General features: G+C 45.1%; 2 protein-coding genes across 2 annotated transcripts in view; one reads left to right on the forward strand and one right to left on the reverse strand.

Annotated features, from left to right (window-relative positions):
- The window catches only part of LOC103360263 (pinin-like), a 9,875-nt gene extending 5,500 nt beyond the window's left edge, over positions 1-4,375 (forward strand). The window contains exons 5-10 of the mRNA XM_008285954.1: positions 112-234; positions 692-779; positions 892-1,097; positions 1,974-2,060; positions 2,176-2,248; positions 3,410-4,375. Of these exons, the coding sequence (XP_008284176.1) occupies positions 112-234; positions 692-779; positions 892-1,097; positions 1,974-2,060; positions 2,176-2,248; positions 3,410-3,639 (807 nt within the window). The 3' untranslated portion in view covers positions 3,640-4,375. The remainder of the gene's footprint in view (positions 1-111; positions 235-691; positions 780-891; positions 1,098-1,973; positions 2,061-2,175; positions 2,249-3,409) is intronic.
- The window catches only part of LOC103360279 (fer-1-like protein 6), a 42,638-nt gene continuing 29,056 nt past the window's right edge, over positions 3,543-17,124 (reverse strand). The window contains exons 3-29 of the mRNA XM_008285974.1: positions 16,570-16,799; positions 15,807-15,931; positions 15,048-15,182; positions 14,824-14,973; positions 14,646-14,753; positions 14,505-14,567; positions 13,903-14,001; positions 13,456-13,678; positions 12,931-13,064; positions 12,733-12,855; positions 12,603-12,648; positions 12,289-12,333; positions 11,587-11,684; positions 10,914-11,042; positions 10,701-10,835; positions 10,419-10,546; positions 10,166-10,336; positions 9,843-9,997; positions 8,728-8,870; positions 8,508-8,596; positions 8,317-8,415; positions 7,574-7,694; positions 7,380-7,500; positions 6,406-6,563; positions 6,224-6,324; positions 5,587-5,769; positions 3,543-3,630 (exon numbers count right to left, since the gene is read on the reverse strand). Of these exons, the coding sequence (XP_008284196.1) occupies positions 5,589-5,769; positions 6,224-6,324; positions 6,406-6,563; positions 7,380-7,500; positions 7,574-7,694; positions 8,317-8,415; positions 8,508-8,596; positions 8,728-8,870; positions 9,843-9,997; positions 10,166-10,336; positions 10,419-10,546; positions 10,701-10,835; positions 10,914-11,042; positions 11,587-11,684; positions 12,289-12,333; positions 12,603-12,648; positions 12,733-12,855; positions 12,931-13,064; positions 13,456-13,678; positions 13,903-14,001; positions 14,505-14,567; positions 14,646-14,753; positions 14,824-14,973; positions 15,048-15,182; positions 15,807-15,931; positions 16,570-16,799 (3,310 nt within the window). The 3' untranslated portion in view covers positions 3,543-3,630; positions 5,587-5,588. The remainder of the gene's footprint in view (positions 3,631-5,586; positions 5,770-6,223; positions 6,325-6,405; positions 6,564-7,379; positions 7,501-7,573; positions 7,695-8,316; positions 8,416-8,507; positions 8,597-8,727; positions 8,871-9,842; positions 9,998-10,165; positions 10,337-10,418; positions 10,547-10,700; positions 10,836-10,913; positions 11,043-11,586; positions 11,685-12,288; positions 12,334-12,602; positions 12,649-12,732; positions 12,856-12,930; positions 13,065-13,455; positions 13,679-13,902; positions 14,002-14,504; positions 14,568-14,645; positions 14,754-14,823; positions 14,974-15,047; positions 15,183-15,806; positions 15,932-16,569; positions 16,800-17,124) is intronic.

A 17,124-nucleotide genomic window follows, 5' to 3' on the forward strand; every position in this document is an offset into this window, starting at 1 on the left:
TGAGTCTGATGAGTGGATCAGATGGTTCTGTTTGAACTGGATCAGAGGGCATCGTTAACCAAAACCACGCGGGGAGAATTTATTCAGTTGTCTCCTGTGTTTGTGTCTCAGGTGAAGCAGGAGGAGGAAGAGGAGGTGATCTGCATTAAGGAGGAGCCGGAGGAGGAGCAGCAGGTGATGGAGACTCTGCTGCTGGACTGTCAGGTGAAGCAAAGTCCTCCTCCAGAGTCTCAGGTGAGTCTGGAGCTGTGGGTCTGGAATAGTTCAGAGAGAGTTCTGTGGTGGAGGTCGTGTAGTGAAGAGCAGAAAACAAGTTAAAGAAACTGTTTGGAACAAGTTTTATCTTCATTCAGATGTTTGTGCTGCTGATTTAAACAGCTGGTTGTCAAAATGTGGAAAATGTTTGAGTCGATTTAGACAAAACTTCACTCAGTTTGGACAATTTGATTAAGATTTTTATTATTTTGGTCAACAGTTGTGTGATTTTGTTCAGTTGTTAAGTCATTTTGGACAATTTTATTTGTCATTTTGGATGAAATTTTATTCATTTTAGACCATTTGATTGAGATTTTGTTATTTTGCTCAACAGTTGTGTTGTTTTGGACAGTTCTTGAATCATTTTGGACAAATGTTGAGTCATTTTAATAACATTTTAGTTAGCTCACATAAATGTTTGTGTGTTTTCCTGCAGCCTCAGCGCTCGGTGACAGACTGGTCCAGACTGTCAGGAAGCCAGATGACCCACAGCTCGGCCTCCAGCTCGGCCAGTCCCACCAGCTGTGAGTAGATCTGAGGTGTTGAGCTCTTAACAGCTCGGTTCTGTCGGTAACGTGCAGCAGCAGCAGCAGTGATCACAGAGGAAATAAACATCGATCCGTTCTGTTCTGTCAGACCCGCTGCCTCCGCTGGCCGCCTCGCTGCCCTCCCTGTCGGTTCTGCCTCCTGGTATCCCTCCTCGCCAGGCGGTCCGGCCCTGGACCAAAGACCTGAGCCTTTACGAAGAATACAAACTGCGCAGAAACGAGCTGCGACGGCGAAACCTGAGCCGACGGCGAGAGCTGGAGAAAACGCTGCCGCAGCCGCTGCTCGCTGATCTGGTGAGTTGAGACCGAATGCTGCCGTGAAAGTCTGTTAACCCACGAAGCATCGTAAAGATTTCAGAGGCATGTTTTCTTTTGAATAAAAAACATAAAATCAGAAGCATTTATCAGAGCCAGACTGTAAAAACAGAAAAAATCCTCAGAATGTCAACGTTTCGACATCACCTGGACGTATCATGTGACCAGCAGTTCATCCAGGAAGTAAATAAATCTAAACCTAAATCACTTAATTCTACATTTAAAGTTCTCCCAAACTAAAGCGTTTGGCCCAGATCCTGCCTGACAATAAATGAAGGATGAAGAACAAATCCTGAGCTCTTGGTTCCAGCTGTGACCAACGGTGAGACGATTTCAGGCTGAACTGCAGGCAGTGTTTAGTTGGTGTCCACAAAAGCAATGCAGAGAACAACCAAGTCAGACCGACAGAGGGGAGACCAACAATGATCACAACGAGACAAAACAACAGAGACACAAGACGACATGAACGAGTCACGAAATGACAAAAACAAGACACAAAACGGTCCCAAAGAGACAAAAGAAGAAACGTCAGGAAAAAGAAAACGACAAAAATTAGACACAAAATAAGAAAAATGAGGCAAAAAAACGACAAAAACAAGCTACAGACTGACATAAAGCCTGTTTTCAGCACCGCTGGACGCCTCCAGGTTTGTTTGGTTTTACATTTTTGAAACATAAATTTAAAAAAAGCAAGTTTTTAATGATTAGTGTCGTTCTAACTGTGTCCTCCTACGTAGAAGGAAGACATCTCTGGGTTCTGTCTTCATGGTTGTTCTGCTTCTACAGAGCTGCACGACTTTACGTTGCAGTGAAACATGAACGTTGTATTGACGTTGTGTTGACGTTGTGCTGAAGGTGCGGGAGCGTCGGGAGAAGACCCGGCTGCGAGTGGCTCGGTGGAGGGCTAAGAGGAAGCTGCAGGCCTGTCTGAACCAGGCTCAGGTGGGTTGAAGATCATGTCTGTGTCGTGCGGTTCTGTCTCCTCCACCGTTTGGTTCTGAATAACTGACCAGCGTTCTGCGGTGGTTCTGGTGTTTCCTGTGCTGCTGCCTCTCAGGCTCACGGTGGCGCTGCAGGCCTCAGTCAGACCGGGTTTCCCGTCAGCAGCCAGCAGCTCCGACCTCCTGCAGGTAACTTCAGCTTTTACACGGCAGCTGTAATATTGAGGTTATTTTTCACATTTTCTCGACGTTCTTTAACACGTTTATGACACACTTTTACATTTTTGACCCTTGTCATCAAACTGTGATGTTTTTTAAAACATTTTATTTTTATGTTTCCTCACATTTTATACAGACTGTAACGGGGTTTATTTTTTCTTTTTCTCACACATTATACTATAAAATTTTATTAAATTTTTGCGACGTACTGTGACGTGTTCTCACATCTCTATTGACTCCACTCTGATGTTCTGATGCTACTTATCTCAGATTTGTGTGACAAACGGTCCTGCGACGTTTTCTGAATGTTTTCTTTCTTTTTTAACGACATGCTGACATTTTTACAACATAACACACTTACAGAGTTTTCTTTTTGTTTTTTTTTTTCTTGTACATTTTTAGGAAACTAAACTTTTTTTGTTTTCTTACATCATGGATTCATACAGCATCGTGTTTTTTCACACTTTTACAGTGCTGTACTATATTTCATTACATTTTCAGGACATACAATACTATGATTTAGTTTGTTGTTTTTCCAGTTTCAGACGTATTATATTGTAATTTTTATATTTTTTTTTTGTTTTTTACATATTTAAAACCTAATATAGTTTGACTTTTTTTGTTACATTCTATACTATGACATGTTTTATTTTTTTATTTTTTACATACTATAATTTGATAAATTTCAATTTTACAGAAAACTGTCATTTTAATTTTTTTATTTTTTTTTACAGAATTCTAGAGTTTTATTTAGCAGACGCTTTTATCCAAAGCAACAAACACCTGTTCCAGCGTTATATAATGTTTTTAAAACATTTTTTATTTACTATACTGTGACATCTTTGGATTTTTTTTTTTAACATTCTGTATTATGACAAACATTTTTTTGGCATTTTTCCTGACGTACTGTGCGATCGTGTTTTCTTACGTTTTTACATCACGTTTAACATTTTTAACACTTTTTCTTTTTACAGCATTAAATGAGGAAATCTATAAAAGACAGAAACACGTAGAGTCAACACTAATTACATGTAGTTGTTTTGTAAAGACGTTTTATTCACAGAGACGATTTTTGAGACGGCTTTATTTAATTAACAATAACAGGAGTGTAAATGAACGTTTGTGCTTCAGCCCCCAGCAGTCAGAGCTCCGCCTCGCCTCAGTCCAGCAGCTTCCTCAGCAGCATCTCCTCCATCCTGCCCTTCATCCCTTCGTCCTCCTCTTCCTCCTCCCTGCTGCTGAGAGGATCCAGCATGGCTCCTCACGAACACACTGTGACCTCCTCCTCGTCCTCCTCCTTCGCCCCGGCCGGCCTGTCGCAGCAGAGCGCCTCCCTGACGGACGCAGACGTCCTGCAGTGAGTTTAAATCCAGCTTTACTGAGCATCTTTATGATCCACGTCCGACTTGTTCCCACACATGTGTACAGATGAAAATGAGAGCAGCAGATCTGGATCGCGTTGTGTTCACTGTGTAACCAAAACGGCAAAATATTTAAAGTTACTGAGAACATACGAAGCTGTACATGTGAGTTAAATGTCTGTATGTGTGTATTTAAGTGTAAAAATATGTCCAAAGATTCTCAACAATCCGGGTCACGCTGTACATAAGCGCTAACACGAAGGCAGCTCCGAGCTAAAAGGCTTCTAGTGATCATTGTCTCGATCAATCGAGTTGTTTGGCTGCAAAACGTCAGAAAATTGTTCAGTTTGCTGTCATAGAGGAGGAACGAAACCAGGGAATAGTCACATCCAAGAAGCTGCAGTCACAGACTTCTCCTAATAAGGTGCTCCAGTAGATGTGTATGAATGGAGGCGTGTCAGGACTGCATCACAAGAGTCTGCTAAGTGGTGAGTCGTGGCCTGACGAGGGGATCAATTCATTACAAATCAGTCAATAAATCCCCTCTGACCTCCTCAGAATCAGCTGACTCTTTATCTGCTGTAGCTTTATGTAATGAAGCAGAGTTTTATCTTCATACTGTGAATATGTCAGAGCTCCAGGCCCTTGAAGAACCAAATTTCTCACTTTTTAATGGACTTTTTCCATCATTTCTGAGCCTCAGAACTTCATCAGTACAGCAGATAGACACATGACATTTAGGAAGAAGAACACATCTGGGTTCTGGTAGAACCTGACACCAGATCAGTTCCACATCCATCCAGGTGTCTCAGTCTGAACACTGGACCTGGTTCTGTTTGTGTTTTTTCTGCAGCAGTTTAATGACACAGAGTCGTAGAAACTATCGTCGGTAGCCTGGATGTGTTTTCTGCTTTCTGGTGTCCAGAAAGTCTCATAATTTCTCCAAAAAGAACAAGAAAATGGTCCAAAATGTCTCAAGGTCTTCCCAATATGTTTTTAAAAAACTGTCTGCAACACCTAAAAGTTTTCCAACATTCCTCAGAGCTTTTCTGGACGGACTTAAAACTGATCCAAGTTTAAAAAAAACTTGTTAAAAATGACTCAGTTTGACCATAACGACCCAAAACCCGTCGTAAATGAGTTAAATATAGATAAATAAATCACAAAAAAGTCCAGAAAACTGTCCACAATTATTCAAAATTTGTCCAGAATGACCAAAAAATCCCCAAAACCGAAGAAACTTTTTGTCAGTAACCAACTCTGAGCATCAGTATAATGATAGAGGATCATTTGAACCCACCTCTGGGTACTTTAGCGCTTCACATGAAGAGAATGACTCAATAATTCATTCAAACTGACTCAAAACTTGTCCTAAATTAGTTAAAAATGTGAACAAAATCTCAAAGAAAAGGTCCGAAACCGCTTTTAAAATTGTCCAGTTGTCCTCCTCTATGTACTCTAAAGGCCTGTAACACTGAAAATATTCACAGTATGAAGGTAAACGTTGCTTCGTTAAATACTCCATAGTATATGTATGTATAACGAGCCGCTGCCTTCGTTTCAGCGCTGAACCTGTGCAGACTTTCGCTGTATCGCTCCACGACATGTTGACTGTTGATGTGTTTAGACCGACTACACCGAGGTCACTCTGAAAAGAACCACGTCAAACCCGACGCTCTGTTCATTTCTAATAAAAACGTCCCAAAGAAGCTCCGTGTTGAAGGTTTCCTTGTTGATCACTAGAATACTGAGGTTCAGTTCTGTCCAGAGTCTGTTAGAAACTATCTGCTGCTCTCAGATCACATTTTTTTTCCACGTTTTTACGACATACGATGCTACGACGTGTTTTTTTTTTTCCTAACATTCTGAGCACACGGTTCTGTTGGTCGGTTCTGTTGGTCGGTAGTTTCCGTTTGTTCCTCCAGCTGTAGTTTGACGCTCGCTCACCGTTATCCGTTGATGATCTTCTGAGAAATGGCTCCCGGCAGCGTGTAGAAGAGCAGCGCGAGGAACAGCGCCGTGATGAGCAGGACCACGGCGATGATGATGTACTTCTTGTAGCTCCTCCACACCAGGTGGAAGAAGCACTTGAACGGGTTGACGAACCACGAGAAGGACGTGTCCGGACGGCTGCAGGAGGAAACGACAGAGTTCAGGTGGTGGCATGGTCGAAGGAGGGGGCGCTAGAGCTAAAGGTCTTAGGAGAAACGACCACAGAGAGACAGGAAATGACCACATAGAGACAAAAAACAACCACAACGGGACACATAATGACCCTAGAAATACACAACATTAACACAAAGAGACACAAAATGACCTTAAAAGCACACAACTACGCTGCAAAGACACAAAACGACCACAAAGAGACACATAATGACCCTAGAAATACACAAAAACACACAAAATGACTGCTAAAGCGTCCAACTTGACCAAAGAGACACAAATTGCAAAGCTTTTGTGAAAAATGTACAAAACGTTCAGGATCGGGATCGGGACCAGGACCAGGACCAGGACCAGGACCAGGACCAGGCCTTCACTCGTCCTCCAGCTCCGTCTCAGTGAACTGGGTTTCTGGGGTTCTTACTTTGGTTTGGGCAGAGGCTCCGGCTCTTTTCTCGCCCGACCGACGGGGTTCTTCTCGGCCTCCTCGGCCACCACCAGGTGGAACTCGGCCTCCACTTTGCCCTGCAGGACCAACACGTGTTAGTCGCTCTGACCGTGCGCTGTGCTGTGAGTTGTGTGTTTGTTGTGTGTCTGTGTGCGCACCGTCAGCTCCCCGGACTTGCTGAACGGCCACCAGCCGCGAGCTCTCTTCTGCTGGAAGATGGAGATCCTCTCCGAGCCGTCCGTCAGCATGTCCGACTTACACGACTTGGCGGTTTTTGCTCCGCGATGAAATCCGTGGAGGTTCAACTCCAGCGTGCCTGCAAACACACACACACACACACACACACACACACACACACACACACAGAATGAGGAGGTGGGATCAGACGTTGCTGTTGGTGCGTCATGGTGACCAGTGGAGGGTCTGCAGCTACCACCCCCAGACCAGACAGCAAGGAAACACAACACGACTACAAAGAGACACAACGACCACACAAAGACAGAACAACACTGCAAAGAGACGAAACATTACCACAAAAGCACACAACGGAAACAGAAAGAGACACAAACAGACTGCAGAGACAAAATACAACCACACACAGACACAAACAACACAAAATGGGCAAAAAAAAAAACACAAAACGACCACAAACTGACAACAAAACTGCTGCAAAAGGACACAAAAAGACACAAATGACCACAAAAAGACAAAAAACAACCACAAAACAAGCACAAAAACACACAAAAAAACACAAAACAACTGCAAAAGGACACAAAAAAAACACAAAATAAACACAAAACAACCAAACGTGACACAAAACAACAACAAGGAAAAACTACATAATCTAAGAGACTTAAAACAGCCACAAACAGTCACAACACGACTAAAAAAGTGACACAGAACAGATGTGTGTCTGTGTTTCTTCTTCGTCCCTGAGATGAAACTCGTCGACACGGTTCCAGCTCCATCTATGTGAACAGAGCAGGACCTCCAGGGAGGCCACTGGTGCTGCAGGAGCTCTGGAAGCAGAGCGTCACTGCACCAGGACACACCTGAACAGGTTAAATCCCCTTCAGGATTTTAACAGCAGCAGTGACTCTTTAGTCGCACAGAAGCACCTGAACACACCCACCCAAGAAGTCATCGGAGGACAGCGTCTCAAAGTCCCAGACCTGCAGGATGAGGATGGCCGGAAGCTTCTGCTCGGTTTTATCCAGAGAGAAAATACTCTCCCTCTTCCTCACCACCACCACCTGAGAGAGGGAGGGGAGGCGGTTAAACACCAGCTGATGATGAAGCTCAGGTGTGTCTGTCAGGCGTCAGCACCTTCTCAGCGGGCAGGTAGCTGAAGGGAAACACGAAGCGCCAGTTGAAGTTTCCTTCTCCGGTCAGAGAGTTGTAGTGGACGTCGGTCTCCTGCCGGTCGTCCTCCAGACCCTTCAGCCAGCTGCAGACCAAACAGCAAATGTGATGTTTTCCACTTGTTATATGTGGGAGAAAGCTAACAGGCTACATGTGTATGAACGACAACAAGTTTAGCTTCACATTTTGTTGTTGTTAATGTTTTCTGTTGGTAATCCAGGTATTTGTTGATGTTGGTTTCTAAGGTAGATAGCAGCTAATAGTTCAGTTCAAGTATCAAGAAAGTGGATACTGACACACCAAAGTGTTCAAAACCTGGAAATTCATATACAATAGTATGAAGAACCTGGATATTAACTCACAAAAGTATCACAAACCTGGATGTTATTGCACCAAAGTGTTAAAAACCTGGATATTAACTCAAAAAAGTATCAAGAACATGGAGATTAAGCGACTGCAAAGAGCCACAAAATGGCCTCAAAGCTACACCACGTATCTGCTAAAATCTGGTTTGAATTCCCAGACAAACATCTAACGCTGTTGGAATCATTTGGTATGTTCAGCCAGAAACACTGCTCGAGCAACTGGATGTGAATTTGGACGTTTTGGAAGGTTTTACAAAGACAAAAGCCTTTATCCTGATAATCAAACTAGAACATCTACATGTTGACCCAGATCGACGCCCGTCCTTCGACGCCCGTCCTCACCCTTTGACGTAGATGTCGCTGGACTTCTGACCGGTCAGGAAGTTGCTGTCCTCCAGGATCACATCCTCGGTGTTCCAGATGATGATCCGCAGCTCGTACCTGAACGAACACGAACCCGCCGTCAGTTCAGAAAACAGTCAGATCCACGGTTTCATAAAGACGTTGAAGATCTGCCTTCAGGGGAGTCTCACCCTTTGGGTGTCCGAGGTGAGATGTCCACTGAAGGTCCTGGATGAGGTAAGTCCACAGGAAACATGTCCACCCACATCTGGACCTGACCCTGAACCACAAACTCTTTTACTTTCATTTTTTAATTTGATGTTTTTGCTGCTGGAAAACCCACAAATCTTGAAACTATACAGACAGAACTGAAACCTTTTCCAGCCCGATCAGTCAGCTGAGATAAAGTACCTGGTCCATTCCGGGCCGGGCCTTGTTGAACAGGGTTCTGGTCTCGATGTGCTCTGGTACCAGTCTGCAGCCCACAGCCGGGATCTCGGCCCAGCGATGCAGGATCTTCAGGGACAAGTGTTCGTAGGACTCCACCGGCTCGTCTGAGAGGAAACATCACCACAAAAACACAACGTTTAAAAATAAGACGCCCGATGGTCGGACGGCAACGCAACACGCTGAGACCAACACCTGAGCTGAAACACAGGCGGCGCATTCAATCAGACAACAACAGGAATGAAACACAAAAGGACAAAAACAACACAAAGAATGACCACAAACAGACAAAACGGTCCCCAAGACACACAAAACAATGAACATGAGACACAAAATGAAAAAGGCTGAATCTTTTTTTACCAACTAATGTGCAGCAAACATCCACAGTCATGCACAAAAGTTTCATCCACTTGTACAGACCATGTTAATTATTCAGTCTTGAGTTTCCAATGACTCCTAGAACTCTGAATTTTCTATGAAGGAATCACTGAAACACAACAACAAGCAACGTTTTGGTTCTTTCATAGGTTCATTAAAGGTCTTCTGGAAATATGACAAAACCTGTTGGGTCATAAATATTCATACAGCAACTTGAATGATCAGTTCTGGTGATGGAGAGAGTTCTTCATCTCATTTTATATGTGGCCTCTTCTCTGATTGACTCGAGCTGCTGACTCCTCTGATCCAGTTTCAACAGAACCATCTGATCCACTCATCAGACTCAGACTCCACAGTGGGGAAGTCTGAGGAGCTCAGCAAAGATCTGGAGAAGAAAACCATTGACTTGAACACATCAAGAGAGTCACTTGGAGCCATTTTAAGGCAGCTATAGATCCCAAAATCAACTGTAACAACAATTGCCTCAAGACCACTAAACCTACCATCAGGCATGGAGGTGGCAGCATCATGCTCTGGTTCTGTTCTGCTGCCAGTGGACCTCAGAGTTATAGGAGTCGTTGGAAGCCCCAGACTTAACAGGTGTAGATAAACTTTTGTTCATGACTGTATTTACTAAACGCTGCTTAAGAATCCTACAATACTTTAATCCAAAGCAGCGTCTCAGTGTTTTCCGGCTCCACCTTCGTGCATGAAGAGCGTCTTTCCGGTGAAGATTTTGTTGGCGACGATGATCCGTCCTGGTCTGAAGTGAGGACCGTCCAGGCCGTTCTCTCTGCACATCTTTGACAGCAGCTCTGAAGGTTTCAGACAGTCTCTCCAGGCGTTGTAGCCCTCACTGACCAACACAGAGGCACATAAACTGGGTTTATATCTGCAGAAAGTCATCCTCTGGCTTTCAGACTAGCTAAACAAAACTGGAAGATGTTTCTCCAAACACAGTACAAGCCCAGAGAAAGTGACTTAAACTAACTCAGACTCAGTTTTTCACTTTGAGCTGACTCACAGGCTGTACTCTGTGGGGAGTCCACAGGTGGCTCGGTGGCGGCTGTAGAACCGGTTCTCCAGGTCGATCCGAGTCTCTCCGATCAGGTCGTCTCCTCCCACCAGGTCAAAGTCGTAGATCAGCACCGACAGCAGCGACTCGCGAGGAAACGTCGCCTGCATCTCGAAAGATCTGCAACAAGGAAAAAAAGATGGAGCGGCATGACAAACGACCAGAACGAGTTGTTGTAGAGATTTAACCAGCTGGTTAATACCTTCCAAACACAGGGTTCAGCTGTTTGGGAATGTAGTTGTCTCTGTCTTTGATTTCATTTTTGCCGAGTCGAAGAACAATATACGGGTCCGCCTTCCCATCCGGGTCAGCCGGGTGAAGGTTCGACGCCTGAAGAGAAATTATCGTTATTAAACCTCTGAATCCCAAAACTCAACAGTGTTTGAGCAGCAGAGTTTCTAAACTGCCTACAAACTTGTTGAATACGTCTCAAAAACAACCAAAAATAGCAAAAGAATTGCCCAAAAAGCAGATCTGGACTCACAGAGACGATGTAAACCAGGATCAGGACTTGGACCGGCGTGTTGGCTGGGATTCCTCTGTTGACCCTGAAGTGTCCAGAATCTTCGTCCCAGTCCACGTCCTCGTCCTCGGTCAGCTTGTAGAGGCAGAACCTTCCCTGAACAGGAGGTGGAGAAGAGTCAGTGTTTCAGAGGATACACCGGCAGCCACAGAGGACACGAAGCCTCAGTCTCACCTTGAATTTACCCACGAACCTCTCCTCGGTCACCCCGTCCTCCTCGTTGGCTTTACCTCGGAACAGTTCGTAGGTGTTCACCCAGTCATCGAACGGCCCGAACTCCGTCTCCAGCTCCTTGTCGTACAACTTTACAAAAACAGGTTCTTTTAGAAACCAGTAGTTAAACGTTTTCTTAAAAAACCCCGAAGGTACCTCAAAGAACCTTTAAAAATAATGGTTCCTTTAGGCACCAACACCATGGTACTCAATGAATTTTAGCAAAAACGAGTGCTTTACGGAACCATTTCTTTAAACTTCCTCTTAAAAATCCTAAAGGTACCTCCAAGGTGTCGAAAGAACTTCAACAAAAACTAGTTCTTTAAGGAACCATTAATTCAAACTTTCTCTTAAAATAACCCTAAAAGTGCCTCAAAGAACCATCAACAATGGTTCCTGTGGGCACCATAAGTGGTACACAGAAGACTTTTAGCAAAAAACAGTTATTTAGGGAGACAATTCTTTAAATTTTTGCTTCAAAAAACTCTAAAGGTGCCTCAAAGAATCATCAAGAAATGGTTCCTGTGGGCACCAGAAGTGGTGCTCCAAGGAACTTTAGCAAAGACAAGTTCTTTAAGTGCTGGTAGTGAAACCGACCTTCATCCTGAACATGCGGTTTGTTTGAGTGAAGCACCTTGAGTGTTGCTAGCTTAGCTGGTAGAGCGACGCTGGGCTCCAGGGTTCCTTTTCCTTTCTGCTTCTTCTTCTTGTCGCCGTCTGAGTGGCTGCTGACTGATGAACAGGACACAAAGCACAGAGACGGCAGGGAAACGTCTTTACAGAGTGAACGGTGAGTGTCGGTGGGCGGCTTCGTAAAGCTGCAGGTTCCCTTCAGCTCCACCAGAACAAACCACAGGAACCTGCTACTGCTCAACAACTCTGATTCCCTTCATCGCCATGCAGTTCATGCTGCAACACCCAAAACCAGTAAGACACCATCAGCTCCCAGAGCCTCCAGCTGACAACCAGTAAGGAAATAAAAATCTGTAAAATATTTGGCAGCAACGGTGCCACAAAAAATGCACTAAAAGAAAATGAAATACTATAAAACCACAAAGGGATTGTAAGAAAAAAATAAAAACAAATAGATAATTATTGAATTTCCCTTCTGGGATAAATAAAAGTATTTTTCATTTCATAACCGCAAATATCTGTAAAACAATATTTTGCTGATTTGTAAAAACAGTAAAAACAAAACAGTAATTTCATGGTCGAACCGTCTAAAACAGACTAGATATTATCTGTAATCCAACAAAACACAGACAATCTGTAAATAACAGCAAATCGTTAAAAACTACCGTGAACGCCAGTAAACAGGAAGCAGCTGCTTTCTTACCGAGAGACTCGACTCCATCGCTGAGCATGTTGTGGTACGACAACGCTGCAACGCACAACAACGTGTGTGTTTGTGTGTGAGGGGGAAATTATGGGATGTCTAGCTGGAGTTCTGACAGTCTCTGGCTAATAAATGGGCTCATTTTTGGGCTTTTGTTTAGAAAAATAACAACTTTAACAAAACTTTAAAGCTCAGAGCCTTCAAGCGTTAAATATAATTACAGATCTTACAAACTTCTCGAGCATCCGTTTACATATGAAACTAAATCTGATCTGACTTTAGCTGAACTTCAAAGAGCTCCATCAGGTTCTCACCTTTCTCGAAGACTTGAGGAAACGGAGATCCGTCCTTCTGTTTGGCCTGAAAACAAACACACGTTCTCACTTTCTGTTCACTAGAACCCTGTTAGATGTTTCTGGAATGAACCTCCACCCTCAGCTCCACCTGTTTCTCCACGGAGGCGTAGTATTTGGACCACCAGTCGATGACGCTCTCGGCGGATTCGTCGGCGATGGTTCGCCTCCTGCGTTTGGTGGAGCGACTGCGGCTGCTCTTCTTCCTGCCGTCCTGGAACGAGACCGACACGAGCAGGTGAACGAAGAGAAAGAAGAAGATGTTGAGGTTCGTGGAGTGGCTTCCTACCTTCGTCTTGGCGGGTTCTTGCTTCGGTGTGGGCGGGGCTGGAGGCGGAGCTTCGTCCTCCACGGTGATGAGGAAATCCTGGGTGCTGAGTCTGACGGTCGAACTGGTTCCTGCAGCTTCCTCAGACTGACCAGCTGGAACCAACAAGTCAACACACTGGGTTAGAAAGTCAATCAGACCTGATCATATCAACCACAAATCAGTAAATAGAGTCATGAAGACCATGAGATGTGACTGAAAGCTCCAGAGTTATATACATCTTTGTATCTCTTTCTGGTCGTTGGTGTCTCTATTCAGCACTTTTGCATCTGTTGGCGGTCATGTTGTGTCTCTTTGTGATCATGTTGCATGACTTGTGTCTCTTTGTGATCGTTGGTGTTTCTGTCCCTACTTTTGTGTGTGTTTGTGGTTGTTTGGTGTCTAAGTGCCCACTGAGCTGCTGTTGATGATGTCTGACAATAACTAGCAGCAGTTAGCCGATCATGCAGCTCTGTAGTAAATAAGACCAATAAGACCAGACATTACCCTCACTGCTGTGTGGCTCCGTCAGGAGGGCAGCTCCGGGGGTAAATGTGGCTGCTTTGTGTGTCTGCAGCGCGGCGGCGGGTGGAGCTGGAGGTGGAGTGTATTTAAAAGCCTTCAGGTTGTTGATGATGTGGTTTCCGACCAGCGTGCTGCGACCGAACGCTCTCCAGTCCACCACCGTGACGCTCAGAGGAGGGTGGAGGTGTTCGTTCTCCGGCAGCTCCTGCACCAACATGACACGGGAGGAGGTGTTAACGCAACATGACAACACAACAGGAGGTGTTCACGCAACACGACAACACAACAGGAGGTGTTCACGCAACACGACAACACAACAGGAGGCGTTAACACAGTACAGCGACACAACAGGAGGCGTTGCTGCAGTACGACAACACAGCGGCAGGAGGAGGTTTAAACACAGCAGACTTCTCAGACGTAAAGTCATACCAGCTCTATGACGTCGACCAGCGTGGTGAAGTTTGGGTTGGACTTGTACTTCTGAATGACGGAGGACCGCAGAGTTTTACCTGCACACTCGATGAACACCTGCAGACCAACAGAGTGAATCAGGTAGACGTGATGAGTCGATCCAACCAGCGGATCAGTACCGCGGTGTCTTAGTACTGATGGGATCTACAGCGAGCTTCCCTGAGTTCGTTACTTTCACCAACAAATAATTTGATAATTATAATAAATAACTGGCTAAACAGAACAAACAGTTGGCTAAAGCTAGTAAATAGGTGGCTAAAAGTAATAGCTAAAAGTGCTAAATAGTTAGGCAACTAATTATTTTTAGCTAATCACTGAACTGATTATTTTTATCTATATACTACTTTTAGCTAATACTGTTGAGTATTTAGTAGTTTTAGCTAACCACTGAGCTATTTATACATTTTCCTAAACATTTAGTTTACTTTGAGCTAACTATATGTTATTTTTAGTTAGCTATTTGTTCATTGGTTTGAGGCTAACTGATCCCGTAACGGGGCAGCAGCTACAGAAGCAGTCATGACGGTTGTGAAGTTGTGTCGTCCGTGTTGTGTTTGTACCTGAGGCCGATCAACAGACAGAAACTGAACCTTCTTCAGCTCCCTCAGACCCCAGAACAACACCTGCAGGACAGAACACGCAGGTTTTAATCGTAAAAACAAAAACTAAAGCTTAATTCAGACGCGTCGAAGCAGCAGGACCTCCAGCCTGTAGGTGCTGAGAACCGGCCGGATGTTTGCAGGAACCGTGAAGATGCCTCCATCGTCTTCCTCTAACTCCGGCAGACTCTGCAGTCCAGACTCTGGGATCTGAACGTGAGGAGACTTCGTTACTATCAGCGGTTCGTCCTGTGTTTTAATGAGCCGAGCTGATGCTGACCTGCAGCAGTTCGAATGCAGCCAGCAGGTCTCCTCCCGGTTGGCTGCCACAGTGCAGGGGGCTGTACTGCAGGGTGGGCGGGCTGTACGGGTCCGAGGCCAGCCGGACCTCCGGTACCGCCACCGTGGACCCCAGGTACTCTGCTTTACCCTGAGTTCAGAGAGAGGAGGTTCAGTCCACAGAGGTCAAAGCCTCATCAATCATCTCTGTAGAACAAGTCTTACCAGAGCGTCGTCGTCGTAAACCTCGACGAGGACACGAGGCGGTTCGTCCTGGATGTTCAGCAGATCTCCGCTCAGCAGCAGGCGGCTCATCGGCAAACACTGATTCCACGTAGGACTCAGAGTCTGACTGATGATCTGACAACACAGAGGAAGTGTTCACATGGTTTCCTGGTGCAGTGCTGCTCTGCTCCCAGTGCTCCTGCAACACCTACAACGCTCCCTGGAAGTTAAATGAGACTAGACTCCCCGTGACTTCTTCTTCTCCCCCAAAATCAAAGTCTAGTTGCCATTTCTACATGTCTACAGAGCAGGACTTCCAGGCGGGTGTTGCAGGAGCTCTGGGAACAGAGCGTCACTGCACAAGGCAGTGGAGGACACATTTAAGTCAGATGTTTTCTTCACCTACAGCCATACAGAATGTCTATTTTTATATTAACAAAGCACAACACCAACTCAGTGCTGCATGTGACAGCGCTGTGGTGCTGTGTTTACGTCATCATTGGTGTAATCTAATTTGAACGTTCTTTGGCAACCGTTGAACAACTACGAGGCATGTTTGAGAAATGTGGTACACGTGGATCCTTCAGTCTTATTCCATCAACACCTTCGTCGACATCCACGAAAGAAGGCAAAGCGTGAAAACCTTCTAAACATAATGTTGTAGTGGCAGAAGAATCTGCCGTTATGGAAATTTGAGCAGAGTTGTATTTCCGATCGTGCACCTTCGCAGATGAAAACACACAAAGGAGCTTCACTCACGCTGGTGGTCTGGCTGTGCGACAGGAAGGTGACTCTGGCGAACGGGTCCGACAGGCCGGTGTTGTCTGCGGCGATCAGACCACGAGCCTGATACATGTGGCACCGCAACTGGAACTGATGCTGTTCTGCAGACACGCAAACGCAATGAGTTTAAAGTATGTTCTCGTAGATTAATCGTAGCAGCTGGACCTGCTTGAGTTCCTTAAAGATCATCCAACAGGCTTCATCAGCTCTGACTGACTAGTTTTCAACCTGGAGAGACCATCCCTCAGCAGAGGTGGAGGTCTGAGGCATCACCTCTCACCTGTTTACAGCTCAGTCCTTAGAACTCTCCCCAGGAAGATGAAACCACACCGAGCCACAGAGACCCTAATGAACCCCACTGTGTCAGGGGGAGCACTAACGACTCACATAACGAGGGGGAGGAGCAACAAAACCCCAATTAAAACCCAAACTCAGGTGTTAACGTCTCCTTCAGATCATTCAGTCACATCAGTATGTGGAACTCCCAACTAGTCAGTCAGAGCTGATGAAGCCTCTTGGATGAAGGTGGAACGTCTTCAAGGAACTCATCAAGTCCAGCTGTTATGATTAATCTATAATACAATTAATCTACATACGACCAAAGAAAGCCCAGATTTCTCACTTCTCTGGCGTTCTGTTGAGACTTTGAGTAACTAAACGTGGTAAATGTTACGTCATAACTCAAGTAACTGCTGTTTGAAGCCCTCGTGGAGAAAGCTGGGCTGTACTAGCATCTCACCTGTGGATCTCAGGTGAGTCGGAGGGCTGCTGGCGTCGGCGCCCCCTGTGGTCGGACTGAAGCCTGCAGGCAGGTTGTCCAACATGTGACCGGAGTCCGAACAAGCTCCGAACCACAGGTACACATCGAGCTTCGCCTGGACCGACAAACCGGCAACACGCTTCCCTGGAGGCTGCACACCGACAAACAAACACACTTCAGTCCTACAGCAGCAGCTTCTGGGCGTCTTTCTTCAACGTGGCTCATTTTAACTGCAACACAAAGTCCTCCTCAGTAAACAGAACAACCATGAGGAAGTCATTCAGTGTGTCATTGTTGGTTTCTTTTGGACAGTTTTGTTCCTATGTGGGCATCTTGCATCTTGTTTTTCTTGTTCTAAGTTGTTTTATGTGATTTTATGTCCTGTTTTGTTCAATTTTGTTGTTTTTTTGTAAAATGTTTCTGTCATTCAGACAGTTTTGACACTTTGTGATTATTTTGTCTCCAGCATTTTGTTTTGTTTGTCTTTTGTCTCTTATTTGTCATTTGTGTCTTATTAGGGTCCGAGCACACCAG

This window comes from Stegastes partitus, unplaced genomic scaffold (genome assembly GCF_000690725.1).
Source record: "Stegastes partitus isolate 25-593 unplaced genomic scaffold, Stegastes_partitus-1.0.2 Scaffold424, whole genome shotgun sequence".
Lineage (NCBI taxonomy): Eukaryota > Metazoa > Chordata > Actinopteri > Pomacentridae > Stegastes > Stegastes partitus.